General features: G+C 44.6%; 2 protein-coding genes across 13 annotated transcripts in view; one reads left to right on the forward strand and one right to left on the reverse strand.

The window, feature by feature from the left end:
• The window catches only part of Nrx-1 (Neurexin 1), a 559,574-nt gene that overhangs the window by 243,894 nt on the left and 296,928 nt on the right, over positions 1-18,752 (reverse strand). The gene's annotated exons all lie outside the window — the stretch shown is intronic.
• On the forward strand, positions 7,424-11,114 carry LOC135702114 (uncharacterized). The gene has a single exon (XM_065223114.1). It carries the CDS (start codon positions 7,794-7,796, stop codon positions 8,997-8,999), a length of 1,206 nt encoding a protein of 401 aa, XP_065079186.1. The 5' UTR covers positions 7,424-7,793; the 3' UTR covers positions 9,000-11,114.

Consider the following 18,752-nt stretch of genomic DNA (forward strand, 5'->3'; position numbering starts at 1 on the left):
AAAACACAGATTAGCAACGGACACTCTGAGAAAAACTCATCACAAATTTAGCAATTTAGGCATGCCCTCAGGAAACCCGGAATATCTCCGGTATCCGGTAGCCATGGTCACTTCCATTGCCTCAACATAAAACTTGATTAGTTTTCCAGTCGAATGTTTCTTGAAGATTAAAAATCGAACAATATTCAACGAAGTTTCAACAGTCCAAAGTTAGACAAAATTTTGCTAGTACCCTATATTTCTCACAACCCCTGTACATTTGCAGTCGGGTTATTCACGACAAAGAAAATCGATGAAGCGAATCGATCAAAAATGATAGGCCCTTTTCTCAGGGGTTTTCGAACATCTTAATTTATTTTCGAAGTGTCAAATTTGAGTGAAAATTCACCAAATCAGTGCCAACATTTCAAAAGGGCGTAATTGTTTTGTAAACAATGACTTTAGTCGTCAATTTCTCGCGAATGAAATCTTACCTCTCCAAAATTACAATGCTAGCTGGTAGAGGAAACATTCCTCTACCTGCTGGTGTGATTATTTTTCATGAGTGTGCTTTTATTCGCGAGAAACCGACGGCTAAAGCCATTGTTTACAAATGTTATTACGCCCCTTTGAAATGTTGGCACTGAAATGGTAGAAACAATTGATGTTTCACACGCTATTTAAGAACTACCAAAATTTGGGTAGAATCCACCCAGATCGGTCAAAACTGAACCTACCCAAAAATGGGTAAACTATGTGAACGTGCTCCAGCGTGTACTTGCCAGCTTCTGTACTTCTTCAGGGTCCACAATGATAAAGTCACTCAAAATTAGCATTGTCATAGTACACCGATCTTCAACGAATACGACGCAAAGTACCTTGTCCGGACGGATGTTACTGCAAGTCAGCCCAAATGACACATTTCCAAGACACCACCGACTGACCTCACAGCTCTGCTACAATTTGCAATGCTAATAACTCCGTGTGACAACGCATCCAACGCTTTCCTTATGGTTGCGGTGCCTTGCTGAAATTTCCGGACAGTCCGTAATTATTCAATTCCCTTTGGTATCTACGCATTTCACTGCTCCTCCCCCCCCCACCACCCCACAGTGGTGGTTGTTCAAGAGATGCATTCGAAGGTGGGGGATCAAATTAAATCCTACCGCATCTCCTGTCAACTATTGCATGGTGGATTGCATAATTGCATCTGGCTCCAACCACTTGGGCCGTCTACGATTGACCTTGCAGAGCAAATTAGAATGAGAAAAGATGGAACTTTTGCCTCTGTGCAGGATAAATAAATAGAAAGCTTTCTATTTGCAATTTACGTGCTGAACTGCGCCGCCCGAATGGAAATTTGATTTTCGAAATTATGTTCTGCAGCGTGACGTCACGAATGAACTCAGTGTTAATCGGCTGAACCTTTTTGACAGTTCAGTGGTACTGTTTACAAGCACTTAGTCGTTTTTTCGAAAAAAAAAAATCTAAAATTTCCGAATTTTAACTTGAAAATTGTCAAGGAACAGCGCAATGCAAGGATGTTGCTCGTGAACATTGCAGAAATATGGTTTACATCTCACTGCAGTCTGAAAAATTATCAAGAAAATCCACCCAAGAAAAAATCGGCTAAGTCCACGTAAACAGTACCACTAAACTGTCATCAGATTGAGGTTAACCCCGACGGTGCAAAACCTAATTGCAAACGAAAAAGTGGAGTGTATTCACTACGAAGGTATTGCACCCCATCTGTCAAACATAAACAATGGAAAAGTGTTAACGGGGCTGACGATGCGTACATTTTTTTTCCATTTTTACTCGGGGCCACAGTCGATTTCCGATAAAGCTTGTTGTGTTGTGCGCCACAGCGATGGGAAACAAAGTACTGATTCATCCATTTTATGATAATGACGTTGGTGGCGGTGGCAATGGATGCTACGGTAGTTGAGAAACACAGCATCACTCACTTCTGGTGCTTCGTTTTCGTACTTTGAGTCGAAAGTGGAACGAGCATTTGAATAATGCGTTTGTAAGTGCACTGGAAGCTTCGTGCAGTCTTTGAATGAATGTGGATTTTCTTGCATGGATTTCAATTTGAGTTTGGCACCAAATTCTTTGAATGCAAACATTTTCCGAGATTTCTCATGAGAACGGAGTCGAAGAGTGCGTTATCATAAATTATAATATTAACCGTTTCGCCGATTACTCCGAGCGTCAGCGGCCATCTTTTCCCCAAATTGACAGATAAACGATATTCCTGTTATCGTTTTCCAGCAATCAAAGGGGTTCCGTATTTCATCGCGGGGCTGGAATAATCCGCTGATGCGGTTGTCGCTGTCCAAGAAGAGGACCGAGCTGACGATGGAATAAATCAGACTCCACCAGGAAAGGCCGCAAGCAAGCAAGCGCTCAAGATTTATTGCAGCAATTTTCCGGTAGGCTGAAACTGTCGCTTTTGTTTTATCGGTGGTTTTGCACCGGTAGGCCGTGGGGCCTTAAATCTTCATACGGTTCTGCTGAACAGCTCCATTATACCTCAAATGGAAAGAGAAGGGATACCATGCACTTTTTGTTTATTCATCTATTTTTCTGGAAGAATTGAGCTGTTTCGGTAGACGGAGTACCGAATTTGGTGCTGTGAAGAAGAGTTGCTGGAATGCGAATCGAAACGAATGAATGTGTTCAGAACTGCCTGGGGAATTGATGAATTGCCGCAAAAACTGCTGCCAGGGGCCTTTAAACTGTTGTTTACACAAGCTTTTGTGCCTTTTTTTTTTAAATGTTACGCCTATGTGGGTAGCCACTTCAAATGTTCTGCAAATTTGGAGTACGAGTCAAGTGCCATCCATGATGATAATGAGTGGCTACAAATTCTGCCGTTAGATGTTCAATATCTCGGGATCGTTTCTAGATAGTGACTTCGAATGTTCAGCAAAGTTGCAAATCCAAGAGCCATCCAGGGTTTCCATAAATAATTTGAAATTCAGCCGGTATACGGCAACACTGCTCGAGTAGAATCAGATATAATTGATACCATGTTATGTTTCATGGTAACGGCTTCAAATGTTAGCCAAAGTTAGAATATGTGTCAAGAGCCATCCAGGTTTTCCATTAATGGCTCGGAATTATGCTGTGATATGGCAACACTGCTCCTGTAAGATAAATTACAGCCCAACATCTCGGTTTCGTTTAAGGTGTTTCCTCGTAGAGTCCGTTTTTCCATCACACCTCGCAATTTCAAGAGCACACATCTCAAGATCTACGAGGTGTATACATCTGAAAATTTCAGACATTCCTTGCTTCTCCGCAGTAAACAACAAGTAGTAGTTTCAGCTACGTGCATTCACAGAAACCTTATTATTTTTATATGTGAAATTGCGAAGTGTAACACGAAAAAAGAAGCTACAGGGAATCACCTTAAAGATAGTGACTTGGAGGGTTCGGAAAAGTTTGAGTATGTGTCAAGGGTCATCCAGGATTGACATGTATAACCCGGACTGCTGTCATTACATGGCAACACTGCTCGGGTAGAACCAATTAAAGCTCAATATTTCAGTATCGTTTAAAGATCGTGACTTCGAATGTTCAGTAAAGTTGAAGTATTAATCAAGAGCCAGTCAGGGTTGCCATCGATGATTCTAAATTCTGATATGGCATCACAGAAAGAGTAAATCCAAATAAAGCACACTATCGATATCGAGCGTTTCAACATGGCGACTTCGCCTGTTCAGCAAAGTTGGAGTATGAGTCAATAGCCAGCCAGGGTTGTCGTGGATGTTTGAAATTTCGCCAGTATATGCCAACACTGGAGTAGAATCAAATAGGACCCAATACCACGGCATCAGTTCAAGGAAGTGACTTCAAATGTTTTACAAAGTTCGAATATTAGCCACTTAGGAAAATACTGAATCACTTCAGGAAAGTTTGGCATCACTTCAAAAAGGACTGAATTGCTTCATACAATTTCCGAATCAATTCGGATAGTACTGAATTATTTCAGGAAGTACTGAATCACTTCAGGAATGTTTGGAATCACTTCGGAAAGTACTGAATCACATCACAAATGTTTTCAGTCGCTTCAAAAAGTCCTACATCACTTAGGAATTGATTAGAATCACTTCGCCAAGTTCCGAACAACTTAGAAAAAGTTTGGAATTACTTCAAAATTTATTGAATCACTTCAGAAAATTTTTTAAATCCCTTTAGAAAATACTGAGTTATTCCAGAAAAGTATGTAATCACTTCTGTAAGTTCTAAATCATTTCAAAAATAACTGAATCATTTTGGAAAAGTTTGAAATTGCTTCAGAAACTACTGAATCAATACAGAAATTCCGGAATCACTTTAAATAGTACTGAAACATTTCAGAAAAAGTTAGTTATCACTTTGGAAAGTTCTGAAGCATTCCTGAAATGTTCGGAATCACTGAATCACTTCAGAAAATTTTGTTATCACTTCGAAAAGTACTGAATCCATTCATAAGTTACTGAATCAGTACTTCCCAAAGTAATTCCATATATTTTTGAAGTAGTTTATTACCTTCAGAAATGATTCCGAACTTTTATTAAATGATTCAGTATTTTCCGAAGTAATTCCGAACTTTGCAACGTGATCTTTCCGAAGTGATTCCGAATTGTTTGAAAGGGATTCAGTGTTGATCGATATTCCGTATCTAGTCCTTTTATTTCAAGAAAAAGAAAGTATTCAACCGTATATTCATTTTACGACCGATTCCTTCTTCAACCCTCCTTAACGAACCTGAACTTCAGGGAAGTTCTCCCAGAATTTCGGGGAAGTTTTTCCAGAACTTCGGAGAAGATCTTCCAGAACTTCGGGGAAGATCTTCCTGAAAATTGGGGTAGATTTTCCAGAATTTCGGGAAAGTGCTCCTAGAACTTCGGTGAAGTTCTTCCAGAACTGGGGAAATTCTTCCAGAGCTTCGGGGAAGTTTTTCCAGAACTTCGGGGAAGTTCTTTCAGAACTTAGAGGAAGTTCTTCAGATTCACTGATGCTGTATTTCTCAACGACCGTAGAACCGTTGCCACCGCTAGTTGAGTAGAGTCTGGTGCCGTTCGAGGCAGCGTGAAGCGGTGAAGTTCTTCCAGAATTTTGGGGAAGTTCTTCAAGAGCATTGAAGAAGTTTTTCCAGAACTGTGGGGAAGTTCTTCCAGAACTGGGGAAGTTCTTCCAGAGCTTCGGGGAAGTTCTTCCAAAGCTTCGGGGAAGTTCTTCCAAAGCTTCGGGGAAGTTCTTCCAGAGCTTCGGGGAAGTTCTTCAGATTCACTGATGCTGTATTTCTCAACGACCGTAGAATCGTTGCCACCGCTAGTTGAGTAGAGTCTGGTGCCGTTCGAGGCAGCGTTTGAAAGCCTCCTCTAGGTGATCCCAGTTTTGCACAACCCTTCTAAACGAATCTGAACTTCAGGGAAGTTATCTTAGAACTTCGGGGACGATCTTCCTGAAAATTGGGGAAGATTTTCCAGAATTTTGGGAAAGTGCTCCTAGAACTTCGGTGAAGTTCTTCCATAATTTTGGGGAAGTTCTTCCATAATTTTGGGGAAGTTCTTGTAGAACACAAGTTTTGCACAACTCTTCGAAACGAATCTGAACTTCAGGGAAGTTATCTTAGAACTTCGGGGAACAAGTTTTGCACAACCCTTCGAAACGAATCTGAACTTCAGGGAAGTTATCTTAGAACTTCGGGGAAGATCTTCCTGAAAATTGGAGAAGATTTTCCAGAATTTCGAGAAAGTGCTCCTAGAACTTCAGTGAAGTTCTTCCAGAATTTTGGGGAAGTTCTTCTGGAACATTGGAGAAGTTTTTGCAGAGCTTCGGGGAAGTTCTTCCAAAGCTTCGAGGAAGTTCTTTCAGAACTTAGAGGAAGTTCTTCAGATTCACTGATGCTGTATTTCTCAACGACCGTAGAATCGTTGCTACCGCTAGTTGAGTAGAGTCTGGTGCCGTTCGAGGTGAAGCGGTGAAGTTCTTCCAGAATTTTGGGGAAGTTCTTCTAGAACATTGAAGAAGTTTTTTCAGAACTGTGTGGAAGTTCTTCCAGAACTGTGGGGAAGTTCTTTCAGAACTGGGGAAGTTCTTCCAGAGCTTCGGGGAAGTTCTTTCAGAACATATAGGAAGTTCTTCAGATTCACTGATGCTGTATTTCTCAACGACCGTAGAACCGTTGCCACCGGTAGTTGAGTAAAGTCTGGTGCCGTTCGAGGCAGCTTTCAGAGCTTCGAGGAAGTTCTTCCAGAGCTTTGGGGAAGTTCTTTCAGAACTTAGAGGAAGTTCTTCAGATTTACTGATGCTGTATTTCTCAACGACCGTAGAATCGTTACCACCGCTAGTTGAGTAGAGTCTGGTGCCGTTCGAGGCAGCGTTTGAAAGCCTCCTCTAGGTGATCTCAGATTTGCACAACCCTTCTAAACGAACTTCAGGGAAGTTATCCTTGAACTTCGGGGAAGATCTTCCTGAAAATTGGGGAAGATTTTCCAGAATTTCGGGAAAGTGCTCCTAGACCTTCGGTGAAGTTCTTTCAGAATATTGGGGAAGTTCTTCTAGAACATTGAAGAAGTTTTTCCAGAACTGTGGGGAAGTTCTTCCAGAACTGGGGAAGTTCTTCCAGAGCTTCGGGGAAGTTTTTCCAGAACTTCGGAGAAGTTCTTTCAGAACATAGAAGAAGTTCTTCAGATTCACTGATGCTGTATTTCTCAACGACCGTAGAATCGTTGCTACCGCTAGTTGAGTAGAGTCTGGTGCCGTTCGAGGCAGCATGAAGCGGTGAAGTTCTTCCAGAATTTTGGGGAAGTTCTTCTAGAACATTGAAGAAGTTTTTTTCAGAACTGTGGGGAAGTTCTTCGAGAACTGGGGAAGTTCTTCCAGAACTGGGGAAGTTCTTCCAGAACTTAGAGGAAGTTCTTCAGATTCACTGATGCTGTATTTCTCAACGACCGTAGAACCGTTGCCACCGCTAGTTGAGTAGAGTGTGGTGCCGTTTGATGCAGCGTTTGAAGGCCTCCTCTAGGTGATCCCAGTTTTGCACCGATTTCCTGACAGTTTCATCCAACGATTGAAGGCCTTCAAACAATCGGTCAAAATCAAATCTGAGCAGTTGGAATTCCAGACTTAGAGCCTGTAGAATCGAGTGGACGGCGATGTTGGATAAAGTGAACATTAGCGTGATCTATGTCGGTTCGAATGTATTTACCTCAACGCTCAGGTTGATCCATATCTGTTTCAAATCAAGTGGCGATGAACAACTAGCGATACATAGTGATACAAAATAGACGACTGGAATACGGTTCCGAAGAGCTGCTCGACGATGGCACTACGATGGAGATTATGGAAATCATTTCGAGCGCTACGTACATGATCGCGAACGCGATAAAGACGTGCTTGATTAGGCGAATGGCAACTGAGGTGCAGCCCGGATAGTCGAAGAAACCGATCAAGCGACTGCAGAACATCGTCACTATCAAGCAGTTGTCACTAATGTGGAACGCTTGTGCTACTTTCCTTAACAGATCGGTTGGCCATTCTGCTCGACGTGGAGTTCTACTTCAGACTGAATGTCATTGCGGCCGCTTTGGTTGAATTCGATGAACTTTTTCAGAAACATTGAAATGGTAAACAGCAGTTTTAAAAACTTTTCGACTGGCAGATGGTCAAATTCCCATCGGACCAAACTCACTGCTCAGTGAGCTTCCTAAAAACTTTTCCGAGGTTAATTGGATGAAAATTACCTCCATTGAAGGGGGGTCACCTCTGGCTGCACAGTAAGCGAATAACAATCATCAGTACTAGGAGGACCAACGATGGATAGAGTAAACAAAATCAAGTCCTACATCGTGGGAAGCTTCCGCTCCTTCCACAATAGCGACAACTGCTTCGTAGTCATGATCGCCTGCGATCGCGTCGTCGGTATCTTCACAAGTGCCACCAACGATCGACTGCGGCCACTCAAAAACATCCTCATCGCCTGTACCATAGTCTACGAACTACTTGAATTTGTCCTGTTCTTCTTCTTTTTGAAATCTATCACCCTGGAGCAACACTTCACCACGCTATTTCTGATGTTCTGCCGCATGCTCTGCGTGATCAACTGGTCATTGCTGGCTTTGTTTCGAAAAGATTTGGAGCAAATCTGGTTAAATCTACGTGATCTTCAGCGGAACCGTCCGGACCCCCGGCGGTCGAAGTATATCCGGGCCATCAACTGGTTTGCACTCGGCTACATGATCGAGAATATGGGTCCCTACTTCGTGTGGACCGTCAGTGGACAAGTCGGCTCCCCGATCAAGATGTTCCCGAACGACTTTCTTCATCAGGTCAACAATGTTCTTTACCCCGTCGCGGTGACACTTGTGACCTTCATGTTCTGCTATTGCATCATAGTCATCTGTACGATCCTGCCGGCGTTGGCGTTGGAGTTCATGCTTCTCGGTACGGCATTTGAACGAATCTTCGAAGACGTTGGATCTCTGGGGGAGACGATTCGCCGCGCGCAGCGCAACTGGGACCAACTCGAACAGGCCTTGAAACTATGTATCGAACACCACCAGCACCTGCTGGACATGGCCACCCGCTTAAAGGAGCAGGTCAAGTTCTACTTCTTGACCTACTTGATAACGTCATTTGTGATCATCACTTTTAGCTGCTTTCAATACGCGTTGACTCAGGAAGTCAACAGTCCGAGGTTCACTTTTACCGCTGCCGCAGCCGTGACCAGCACGATCAACCTACTGCTGTGCGGGTATCTGTGTGATCAGCTGGAAGGTCAGGTGGCTGCCGTCAAGTATCATCTGTACTGCTCCGGTTGGACGGACAAGCTGATCTACTCGAGGGCGTTCGGTCACCGGTACAAAGCCTTCCGCAAAATGATGCTGATCGTGATGGGGCGTACGCAGCAGAAGGTTGGGATGACGTGCGGCAACTTTGCCGCGATGTCGTTGGTCACTTGCCGGAGAGTGCTGCAGTTTGCCTTCTCGGTGCTGGCCGTGCTGTTGTCGTTCTTGGACTAGGAAGAAGCTATGGGTCTGAAAGGGGGTTTGCATAGATGACTAGCTTGCATAACAATAGTTTACTATATTTTGAAGTATCGGGAGATGTAATTAATGAATAAATGTGGTTCTTGAGGTGTTTTCATCGGCTAAGCGGTTTTTTTTTCCAAAAGCACCCATTACGCATTTCATCCTTGTCGTTCATTGACAGCGTCCTTAAGCCTTAGCTTCAACCGGTCTAGTAGTAATCGACGTCCTGGTTGGAATGGTTACCAACTGGATTATCGTACAAACGTCTCAAACCGTCCATAAACGGGACGTAAAATTCAAAGTTGTAAGAGAAGGTCCGTGGTCGGACGTTTCTCAGTGGAACTGATAGCTAGAAATCAAGAGTGTGTGAGTGATCTGGTGTTAATGGTGCTGAATGTAAACATACACAAAACAGAAATTCATATGAGAGTGAACTGTCAGTTCTACTGTGATCTGTCAAAAGTTCTTGGTAAACAAAAAAGTCAGCTGATCGCAATTGTCTCGTGGACAGCCTTATTAGAGCCTTTATTTTGGATCATCTCCACCTCGTATTCAAAAAGTAGATGGTAGCTATCCGTTCAGGAACCTTCCACCCATATGTGTGTAACTCCTGCCAAGGTAAGTGACCTGGGTTGAAAATGCGTAACAGTGCTACAACATGCTCTGCGAATATCCTTCCTAAGAAAATTCTCTTCGTAGCAGCCTGAGAGGTAACAAACTGCCTAGAACTCCCGCTGGAAGCATCCAAAATCACCGAAATCGCGCAAAACCGTGTCCGCCGAGAACGCGAGAAAACACCAACGATATTTCCTGTATCTTCCGTCAGTAGCATCCAAACTCTTCACTGGTATTGTGCAGAACTTCCTTTGCCGACGATGCGTGGAAGCTCCGTCGAAACTCTCTGGGAACCTCCGTTGGTAGCATCTGAATTCTCGAGGGGAGTTCCGACCAAGTTTTTGCGTGCTCACGGTAGAGATTTTCCATGCTACTGGCGGAGGTTCCGGGAAGTTTTCATATGTTTATGGTGGAGAGGGTTCCGGGAGATTTTGGTGCTGCAAACGGAGGTTCCAGTGAGTTTCGGTGCAATTATCTCACGTTTTCGGAGGAAGTTCTGCACGATTCCGTTGGAGATTTCCGATGGAGCCAACGGAGGTTCCAGTCGATTTCGAAAGAGTTTATCGTGTGTGATGCTACCAGTGGTTACAGGGAATTTCTACGGATTTTCTCCGCGTTCTCGGTGGAGGTTCCGCAAGCTTTCGATGGAGATTTCCGATGCTGTCTACGGAAGTTTCAGGGAATTTGCTCGTGTTGTTGTTCGAGGAGGTTGAGCACAGTTCGGAGGTTCTAGAGAATTTCGACATAGTGTTCTCGCGTGTTTGGAGGGGGAGCTTCCACTCGATTCTGGTGGAGATTTCCGATGGAAATTCAACAGATTTTTCCCGCGTTCACGGTCGAGGAGCTTCTGGAATAGTTTTCTAGAGTGTTAAGGCCCAAACGCAATGTGAACGGAAGCGGAACGGCAATGGAATGTTTTGTTTCACTTAAATTTGACAGATGGAAAATTTTCAAATAAACCTGATATTGTACCACACTTATTTCTGACAGACGAGGAATCAATTTTGATAGACACCTTGTTGTCTGACACCGAAAATCTCTCTGTTGTTGATCGTCTGATTTTCGAGAATGTGTCTATCAAAATTGATTCCTCGTCTGTCAGAAATCTCGCGTCACTTTTCAAATAGATCCATCTACATTGATCGACTTTCTTCATCGATGCTCTCTTTCGTAAATACCTCGGCTTCAAAAACGTTTCCTGTCGTCTTTGTCGTATTAGATCCTAGATTGTTTCTTCTTCCATCGAACTGTGTGTCGAAAATATCTGGAAATATCCTATCACGATTTTAAATTGGCTCACTACTTGACTAGCCTATTGGTACCAAGCAAATCGTTGAACGTACCCCATTCTAGTCAAAATTCTAGTACTGCACAATATTTGTTTTGATTCGCTATGAAAGTTTGACAGATGAAATGAGGGGTGCATCGGTTAGCTTGGGACCGGAGATAGTACCAGAGCTGAGCCAAAAAGTTGAGCACGTTTCTTCGGGACCTTCTGGTCTTAGAGGTATTTAGTATTTTAGGTATTAGGTAGTAGTAGAAACACTGGAATAAGAGACCAGCGGAGAAAAAAAACATGAATTTGGCAACAAGATAAACATCAAAGCAATCCTGGCAACACTTGCATTTGTAACAGCTTGCGAGTGACTTCGCCAATGCACCGACGAGCGAGTTCATGAGTGATTGTCCAACGATTTTAATACTCCTCCCTAATTGAAGCAACCCATTTGTAAACATTGCAGATTGGAACCGCTTTTGACAGTTCGATTGGAATCATAACAGTGTCTCCGCTGGTCTCTTATTCCAGTGTTTCTAGGTAGTAGGTATTAGTTTGTTTTAATAAATGTAGCTCAAGTGATCTGCCCTTGATTTCGATACATTCAGAACGCTTTCTATGCAAATCCAGAGGACTTCCAGAGCACTTTCAGACATTGTGTAGCCTGAGCAATTACAAGGTAGGTTCAGAGAATTTCCAAACAGAAATCCAGGCGACTTGAATAAATGCAAAAGGTCTACCATATCACTTCCAAAGGACTTCCAGAGATTGAAACATCTTCGTCCGCCTGATGCTTCATGTTTCGATCACGTGTCTGCAGAGGATTTCAAGACTACTACCGATAACTTAAATCAACTATCAACACTCCAGAAGCCTCTTTATGTTTCCGGTAGTCAACAGACGCTTCAATGGTTTTGAACCGTCTTCAGCCGTCACAAATCGTCCGAAATTTGATGTATCGATGAATAGCAATCGTGTCGGCTGAAGACTACACTGAAGACTTCAATACATATCTGAATCCAACGGGAAGCCCAAGGATGAATGTAAACACAGAAACCACATTTATTGATCAAACACATCTAAATACAGTCAAGCATTGCAATATTAATTTAGAACCCGGAACACCCCCCAATCGTCTTAACGTCTTCCTATATCCTGGTCCAAGAACGTCAACAGCACAGTCAGCACCGAGAAGGCAAACTGCAACACCCTGCGGCAGGTAACCAACGACATCGCGGTAAAGTTGCCGCACGTTAGTCCAAGATTCCTCTCAGTCCGCTCCATCACGATCAGCATCATCTTGCGGAAGGCTTTGTACCGGCGACCGAACGTCCTCGAGTAGATGAACCTGTCGGTCCAGGCGGAACAGTACAGGTGGTAGTTGACGGCAGCCACCTGACCTTCCAGCTGGTCGCACAGATATCCGTACAGCAGCAGGTTGATCGTGCTGGTCATGGCTGCGGCGGAGAATGCCGTTAAAGTAAATCTCGAATGGTTGACGTCCTGAGTCAACACGTATTGAAAGCAACTGAACGTGATCATGATGAAGGCAGTAATCAAGTGGGTCAAGAAGTAAAGCTTGACCTGCTCCCTGAAGTTGATGGCTAGATCCAGCAGCTTCTGATGTCATTCGACGGTGAGTTTGAAGGCCAATTCCAGGTGATTCCAGTTGCGCTGGGCACGGCGAACCGTTTCCTCAAGAGATCCAACGTCTTTGAAGATTTGTTCAAATCCCGTACCGAGTAGCATGAACTCCAAGGCCAGGGCCAGCAGGATTGTACAGATGACGATGATGGAGTAGCAGAACATAAGGGTCACAAGCATCACAGCGAGGGGGTAGATGACGTTGTTCACCTGATGGAGACGATCGTTCTGGAACACCTTGATCGGGGAACCGACTTGACCGCTGAGGGTCCACACAAAGAAGGGACCCAAGTTTTCCACCAGGAAACCGAACGCAAACCAGTTGATGGCTCGGATATACTTGAGCCGACGTTGGTCTGAGTGGTTCTGTTGGAGATCACGCAAGGTGACCCAGATTTGCTGCAGATCGTGCCGAAAGAAGGCCAACGATGACCAGTTGATCACGCAAAGCACGCGGCAGAACATCAGGAATATCGTGGTGAAGTGCTGCTCCAGGGTGATGGCCTTAAATAAGAAGAACGAAACGAACTCCAGCAGTTCGTAGATGACGGTATAGGCAATGAGGATGTACTTTAGTGGGCGCAGTCGATCGTTGGCGGCACTTGTGAAGATACCGATGACGCGATCGCAGGCGATCATGACTACGAAGCAGTTGTCGCTATTGTGGAAGGCACGCATCCTTCCGACGATGTGGGAATTGATTTTCTTCACTGTATCCATTGTTGGTGACCGGTTGGCGAGAAGGTGCTTCTGGAACTGATGATTGCCAGAGGTGACCCCAGTAAACTGGAGCGGAATTTTTATCCAATTGTAGTTGGAAAAGTTTTTAACCTGCTCACTGAACAGGTGGGAATTTGGCCATCTGGCATTCAGAAAGTTTTTCAAGCAGCTGTTTTCTATCCCTGTTCTTCTGAGAAAAGGCTATTGACGTCATTGAAACTACTACCGCCGACAGACGATAGACGAGTGCATGGATGGATTTGAGTTCACTCATTCGAGAAAAAGTGACACCCGCTGCGGGCAGTGTTTACTAATTGGATTAACTTTTGATATCGTCCCTGATTGCAGGATCTGCCAAATGCTTGTTTTTTTTTCCTTTGGTTTGTTTTTTTCCGTCGATCTTGTTTTCCGTGCTGAGCACCAATGCTACCGACGTGCCAGGAAGGCAGCTCCCACACCTGGACCCTACCTATCGACCCATCAACTCATGAACCGGGGACCAACGGCTTTACTTCCCATCCGAAGGAAGGCGTGATCAGAGATGTTATGCCTCAGAACATCCCGGCGGCGCCAACTGGGATTGAACCCAGGCCTGCTGGGGTGAGAGGTAATCACGCTTACCATTACACCACCGGCGCCGTCTGTTTGTTAAGTATAGTATTAATTAACATCGAGGCCAATAACAAAACAGCCTGTCAAATTTGAATTTTTGGTCGTTAATCGAATTGTCGATTATTCAAATAAAAATCGGTCAGCACTAAATGAATGTGAAGCGTCATTTTGACTTCCAACGTCAATGTCAGATATAAAAGCTCTGCCAATTTGAAAAGGACCATTGCTGGTCACAGATGACAAACCCAGGGTTCCTAATACTCATGCTATTCGATCATCGCCCTCCGCTCGATTCTACCAGCCCTGAGCTTGGAATTACACCTGTTTGGATTTCACTGGGAGCGATTGTTTGAAGGCGTTGGATTGCGGCCGTAGCGTTCCGTTGGCAACTGAAGACCTACTTACATAATCAACTGCTCACAAATGTCTTTCTCATTGTGTTGAGTAGTTGAGTAGTCATCTATTAACTCAACGGATCAAAATATCTAGCCAAGTGTAAGTCACTCAGCACAGTGTGCCGAAAGTTGATTCGTTTTACAGCTTGGGCACATCCATCGGCACACATTCGGCTCAATCTCGTAGGCATTGGAGTGTTTATTAAATAAAATGGGAGCACTGCTGGACAACTATCATTGAAGTTGTTCACAACATTACTCGAATTGAATATGCCAAAGGAACTCAGTACAGCAGTTTGCTTCTCGGTTCACTTATAGATTTAAATCGTTAAGGTTTGTTATGTATTATTCTAAAAAAAAAAATACAAAACCCTGAAGTCGACAGGATTGCTGGATGTGGTAAAGAAAGACGCACCAAACGTAGCGGATGAAGCAGTGAAGTTTCAAGAGATATATAGAAAGGCAACGAATGTGATCATCTCCTTCATCCACTGGATGATTTACTGAATTTGATTCGTGAAACAGAAACGGCCAAGGAAAGTTGGAGCACTCTGGAAGGAATCTACGCCAAGAAGTTGGTTTCATCGCAAGCAGCCCGCTTATTCACAAGCAACCCGCAAAGTTGGCAATGGTCGAAGATACATCAATCAAGGACCATTTGAAGACTTTCGACGAGATTAATCGTTAACTGAAGTCAGCAGGAGCAAAACTAGAAGAATGTGATCTGGCTTCGCAGCTGTTTGTAACCCTATGACCCGTTAGTCACAGTGTTGGAGAACCTCGATGAAGATAAGTTGATCCTTGATGCCGTTCGAGAGAGATTGTCTCAAGAAAGAAGCAAGATTCATGCGGATGCAAATGTACCAAGTGGCGGAAAGGCTGTTGTGTTCATGGGTGTTAGATCTTCTGATAGCGGCGATCGAAGAAAAGTTACCTTCAAACTGGACTTAGGAGCTAGTGAGCACCTAGCGAAGAATCCCGTCATCATATGTGTTGCAAAAGATGACCAGTCCGTAACAGCTTGACATAAGGGAAAAATCGTCGGAGTCAACAGTCTCGGTGTTCAGTGTACCATAGACAACGTTCTCTATGCAACAGATTTGCGAGCGAACCTTCTATCGGTGAAACCTGACTAGAGCACGTTTCAAGGTGCCGTTTGGAGAAAAATCGGCTGAGATGAGCCACAATGGTGAGATTGTAGGCGATTTCTACGAGCTAGGCCTGGAGCATGCAACTGCAAACCTTTGCGTAGCTGGAAATGCTGATTTGTGGCACCGCAGGCTAGGTCACCTCGGGATACAAAATCTGCGTAAACTAACGGGAATGGTATCAGGTATGACCGTGGAACAAGGTAAACTTGATTTTTTCGATACTTGTGTTCTCGGGAGGCAGTGCCGAGAACCATTCAACGGCCATTGTGGACCGATTACGCCAAAAGCTTGGGATGGTTCTCGGTACATCGTCTCTTTCATTGATGATTTCACGCACTTCGAAGTTTCGAAACTATGAAGCAATGGTTTCAGCTGCAACGGGCCACTTACCGCGGATCAGGACAGAGAATACTGCTCAAAAGACCAGGCACGATTCTATTCCGAGAAGAGTGTCCAGATAGAACCAACGGTTGCATAAACTCCACAGCAGAATGGAGTCTCCGAGAGATTCAATCGGGCGTTAATCGAGAATGTTCGTATGATGCTGATCGAGTGCAAGGCACCGAAACATATGTGGAGTGAAGCTGCACTAGCTGGAGTCTGTCTCATGAAAGTCCAACCAATGCTGTTTCGGAAAGCAACCCTCTTTTCGAGATGTGGACGAATCAAAAGCCTAATATGATGAAGCTCAGAGGCTGCAAGGCATACGCATGGGTTCCCACTCAGCAGAGGAAAAAGCTAGATTCGAAGAGTCAGTTGGCAGAAATGGTCGACTACGCACCTGATGGGTACAGGCTGTGGCACTAGAAGATTCGAACAAGAGGGAAAATAATCAAATGAAGATATCGAATCAGATGGTCAAGAGGATGTCGAACCAGATACTGCTTCCAACACATCGGCTGCGCTCCCTTCGTATCTAGATCCTGGTCAAAGAGTTGCAATCTATCACAATCACGATCGTCAAACAGTTTATGGTAGTAACGCTTGGTACATTCCAATGAAAGTGCTTATCGAAGCTCTCTCCATGACCATCCATCCAGTTGACGGAAGAAGCAAAACAGAAACTGGCAAATGTCGTCTCCGGTGATGATCCATCCCCAACCTGCATGCGTCGCGCATGACGGCACTCATCTGTGCTCGTTTTGAAGCAGTTGCTGCATCGCTTACTTGTGTGAGTGTGTTGGTGTGTGAGCCCAACGGCTTCCGTTTACTGTTGCCAGCTTTGTTTGTAACTCGCACAGGTGAGCCTGCTGAGTCGAACTTGAAATGTGTCTAGGCATTGTTTTCATTTTATTCTGTCGTTTCGCTTTTTCTCATCATCGGACTTCAGAAATCTTCACTGTTTTCGTTGGGCTTTTCTGTGAGCTCTACCTCTCACTACGTAACAAAACGTTTTGTCAGCGATAGTCGATGATGCGTTGAGACGAATGTCGCGTGAGTGTCATGATATTTTGCATCACTGCCTGGTCATGACCTTGAAACGGCAACCACGAGGCACCACGAACGGGAGCGCAAGCTCCCCGGTAAGTTGCGAGATTTATTAGTTGGAGGATTATTTTCTGCGTATACATCCCCTGCAGACGACAAGAGGATGACACTTAGTGCGCTTCCTTCGTGCTTTGAACTTAGATCTAGTTCCGTTGAAACTTCTACGAGGTCTTGCGAACGGGAGCGCTCGTTCTGTGGTAAGTCAATTACGATGTTAACTGGAACAGAAACGGTTTCTGCTGACCAATCTCCCTGTGTTCTAGATGTTCCAACTACGTTTGATGAGATCTCCGGTCTAGCTGACAAGACCTGCTGGTTGAAAGCTGTGAACGATGAACTGCACATCAATAACGTTTGGCGTCTTGTGAAGCGTCCTGAGGGAATCAAGCCGTTGCAACCAAAATTGGGTATTTCGAGTCAAAGAGGACGAATTCGGTCGCTAAGGGATTCCAACAGAAGGCTGCCGTGGACTATGCTGAAACGTAAAGCTGAGCTCCATAAGGACAGCACATGCAGTGTCGGTTCAGAAGAAGTTTCACGTTCATCAACTTGATGTCAAAACTGCTTTCCTATGTAACAAGTGTAAGTGTTGCGTCCAAGATTGGTGAGATTTATCGCATGTAGTTTTCGTATATTTAGTTATTAAATTCCAAGAAAAAGTTTAAATGTTCGTAAAAGGTAAAACGTCCCAGAATCCCCACGAACGCAGCCAGTAGGAGACATTTCCCTATAAACTGTAGAACAATGCCACTAGCCACCACCAGAGCACGCTGTGTGCAGTCATGAATGGACATCCATAGGGGTGGCGTAATCGGGGCCATTGCGTGGAGAATTCGTGGCACGTACGATGGTTCAACGGTCACGGTTTGGGGTCATCGTCCACCAAGAGGCACAGTCATAAGCCTGGTGATCATTATAGACTACGGTCACATAGCGAAAGTCAAAGCTAAAAATTAATAGTTTGAAGGTGAAAACTAAAGCTAAACTGCTAAAGTGAGCTAAGTTGGAAGTTTGAAGAAGTTGTAGAGGAAGTTGCCACATACCATTGGACAGCCAGGACCTCGCGGTTTTACCGTAACATTTGTGAGCTCCACGTATTTTTCCGGAGTCGACCACGCCAATCGCCGGTAGTGTGTCCGAATCGCAGTTCGAGAATCTGATCCCTCAGCTACAGTGTACGCCACCAATCCAGGCAAGTCAACTTACCCTTGTGGTTCGTTGAAACCTCGAGTCCGTCACCATACTCGAGGGGCGTACGGGACAGGTAGAGGCGTCCACCCCTGGCCCAAGAAGGTGAGGCGGTACCAGAGGAAGGAGAGGAACAACGACGACGGCAGTGGTAGGTGAAGGGGCCCCGAAGACAAAAGAAGAGCAGTGCTAGCACAAGGTAGGAGTAGACATCTAAGGAAGTGGGAGACCGTCCGTGAAGTGAGTGTCATCAAAACGAATAAAGTGGGAGTTTGTCTTAAGTGAACTTTGAGTGTTTTCTTGGTTCGCGGAATAATCACGAGCGTGTGCCGACCCTGAGGCTTGGAGACGGGGGTCTCATCAGTGCTGGGAGTAACACCGCACTGGCACGTTACACCTATGTGGTGAACTAAGAGAAGATATGTTTATAGCAGTTCCAACAGGAGTAGAAGCTCCAAGCAATATGGTGTGCAAACTAGGGAAATCATCGTTTGTACACCAGGCTGAGCCGAGACGAAATACTCTACGCGATTGTGTACGTGGATGGTCTACTCCTGATGGGGGACAACATTGGTATGATAGATCAGCTGAAGAAAACATTGTCGCTGAAATTCGAGCTGTCAGACTGTGAAGATTGTTAGATACTTGAAGGGGA

Source organism: Ochlerotatus camptorhynchus, unplaced genomic scaffold, assembly GCF_037179485.1.
Source record: "Ochlerotatus camptorhynchus isolate MF236.1 unplaced genomic scaffold, CSIRO-AGI_Acam_v1.1 ptg000185l, whole genome shotgun sequence".
Lineage (NCBI taxonomy): Eukaryota > Metazoa > Arthropoda > Insecta > Diptera > Culicidae > Ochlerotatus > Ochlerotatus camptorhynchus.

Coding starts and splice junctions, on each gene's coding strand:
- LOC135702114 (XM_065223114.1), top strand. CDS start 7,794: ATGGATAGAGTAAACAAAATCAAGTCCTACATCGTGGGAAGCTTCCGC.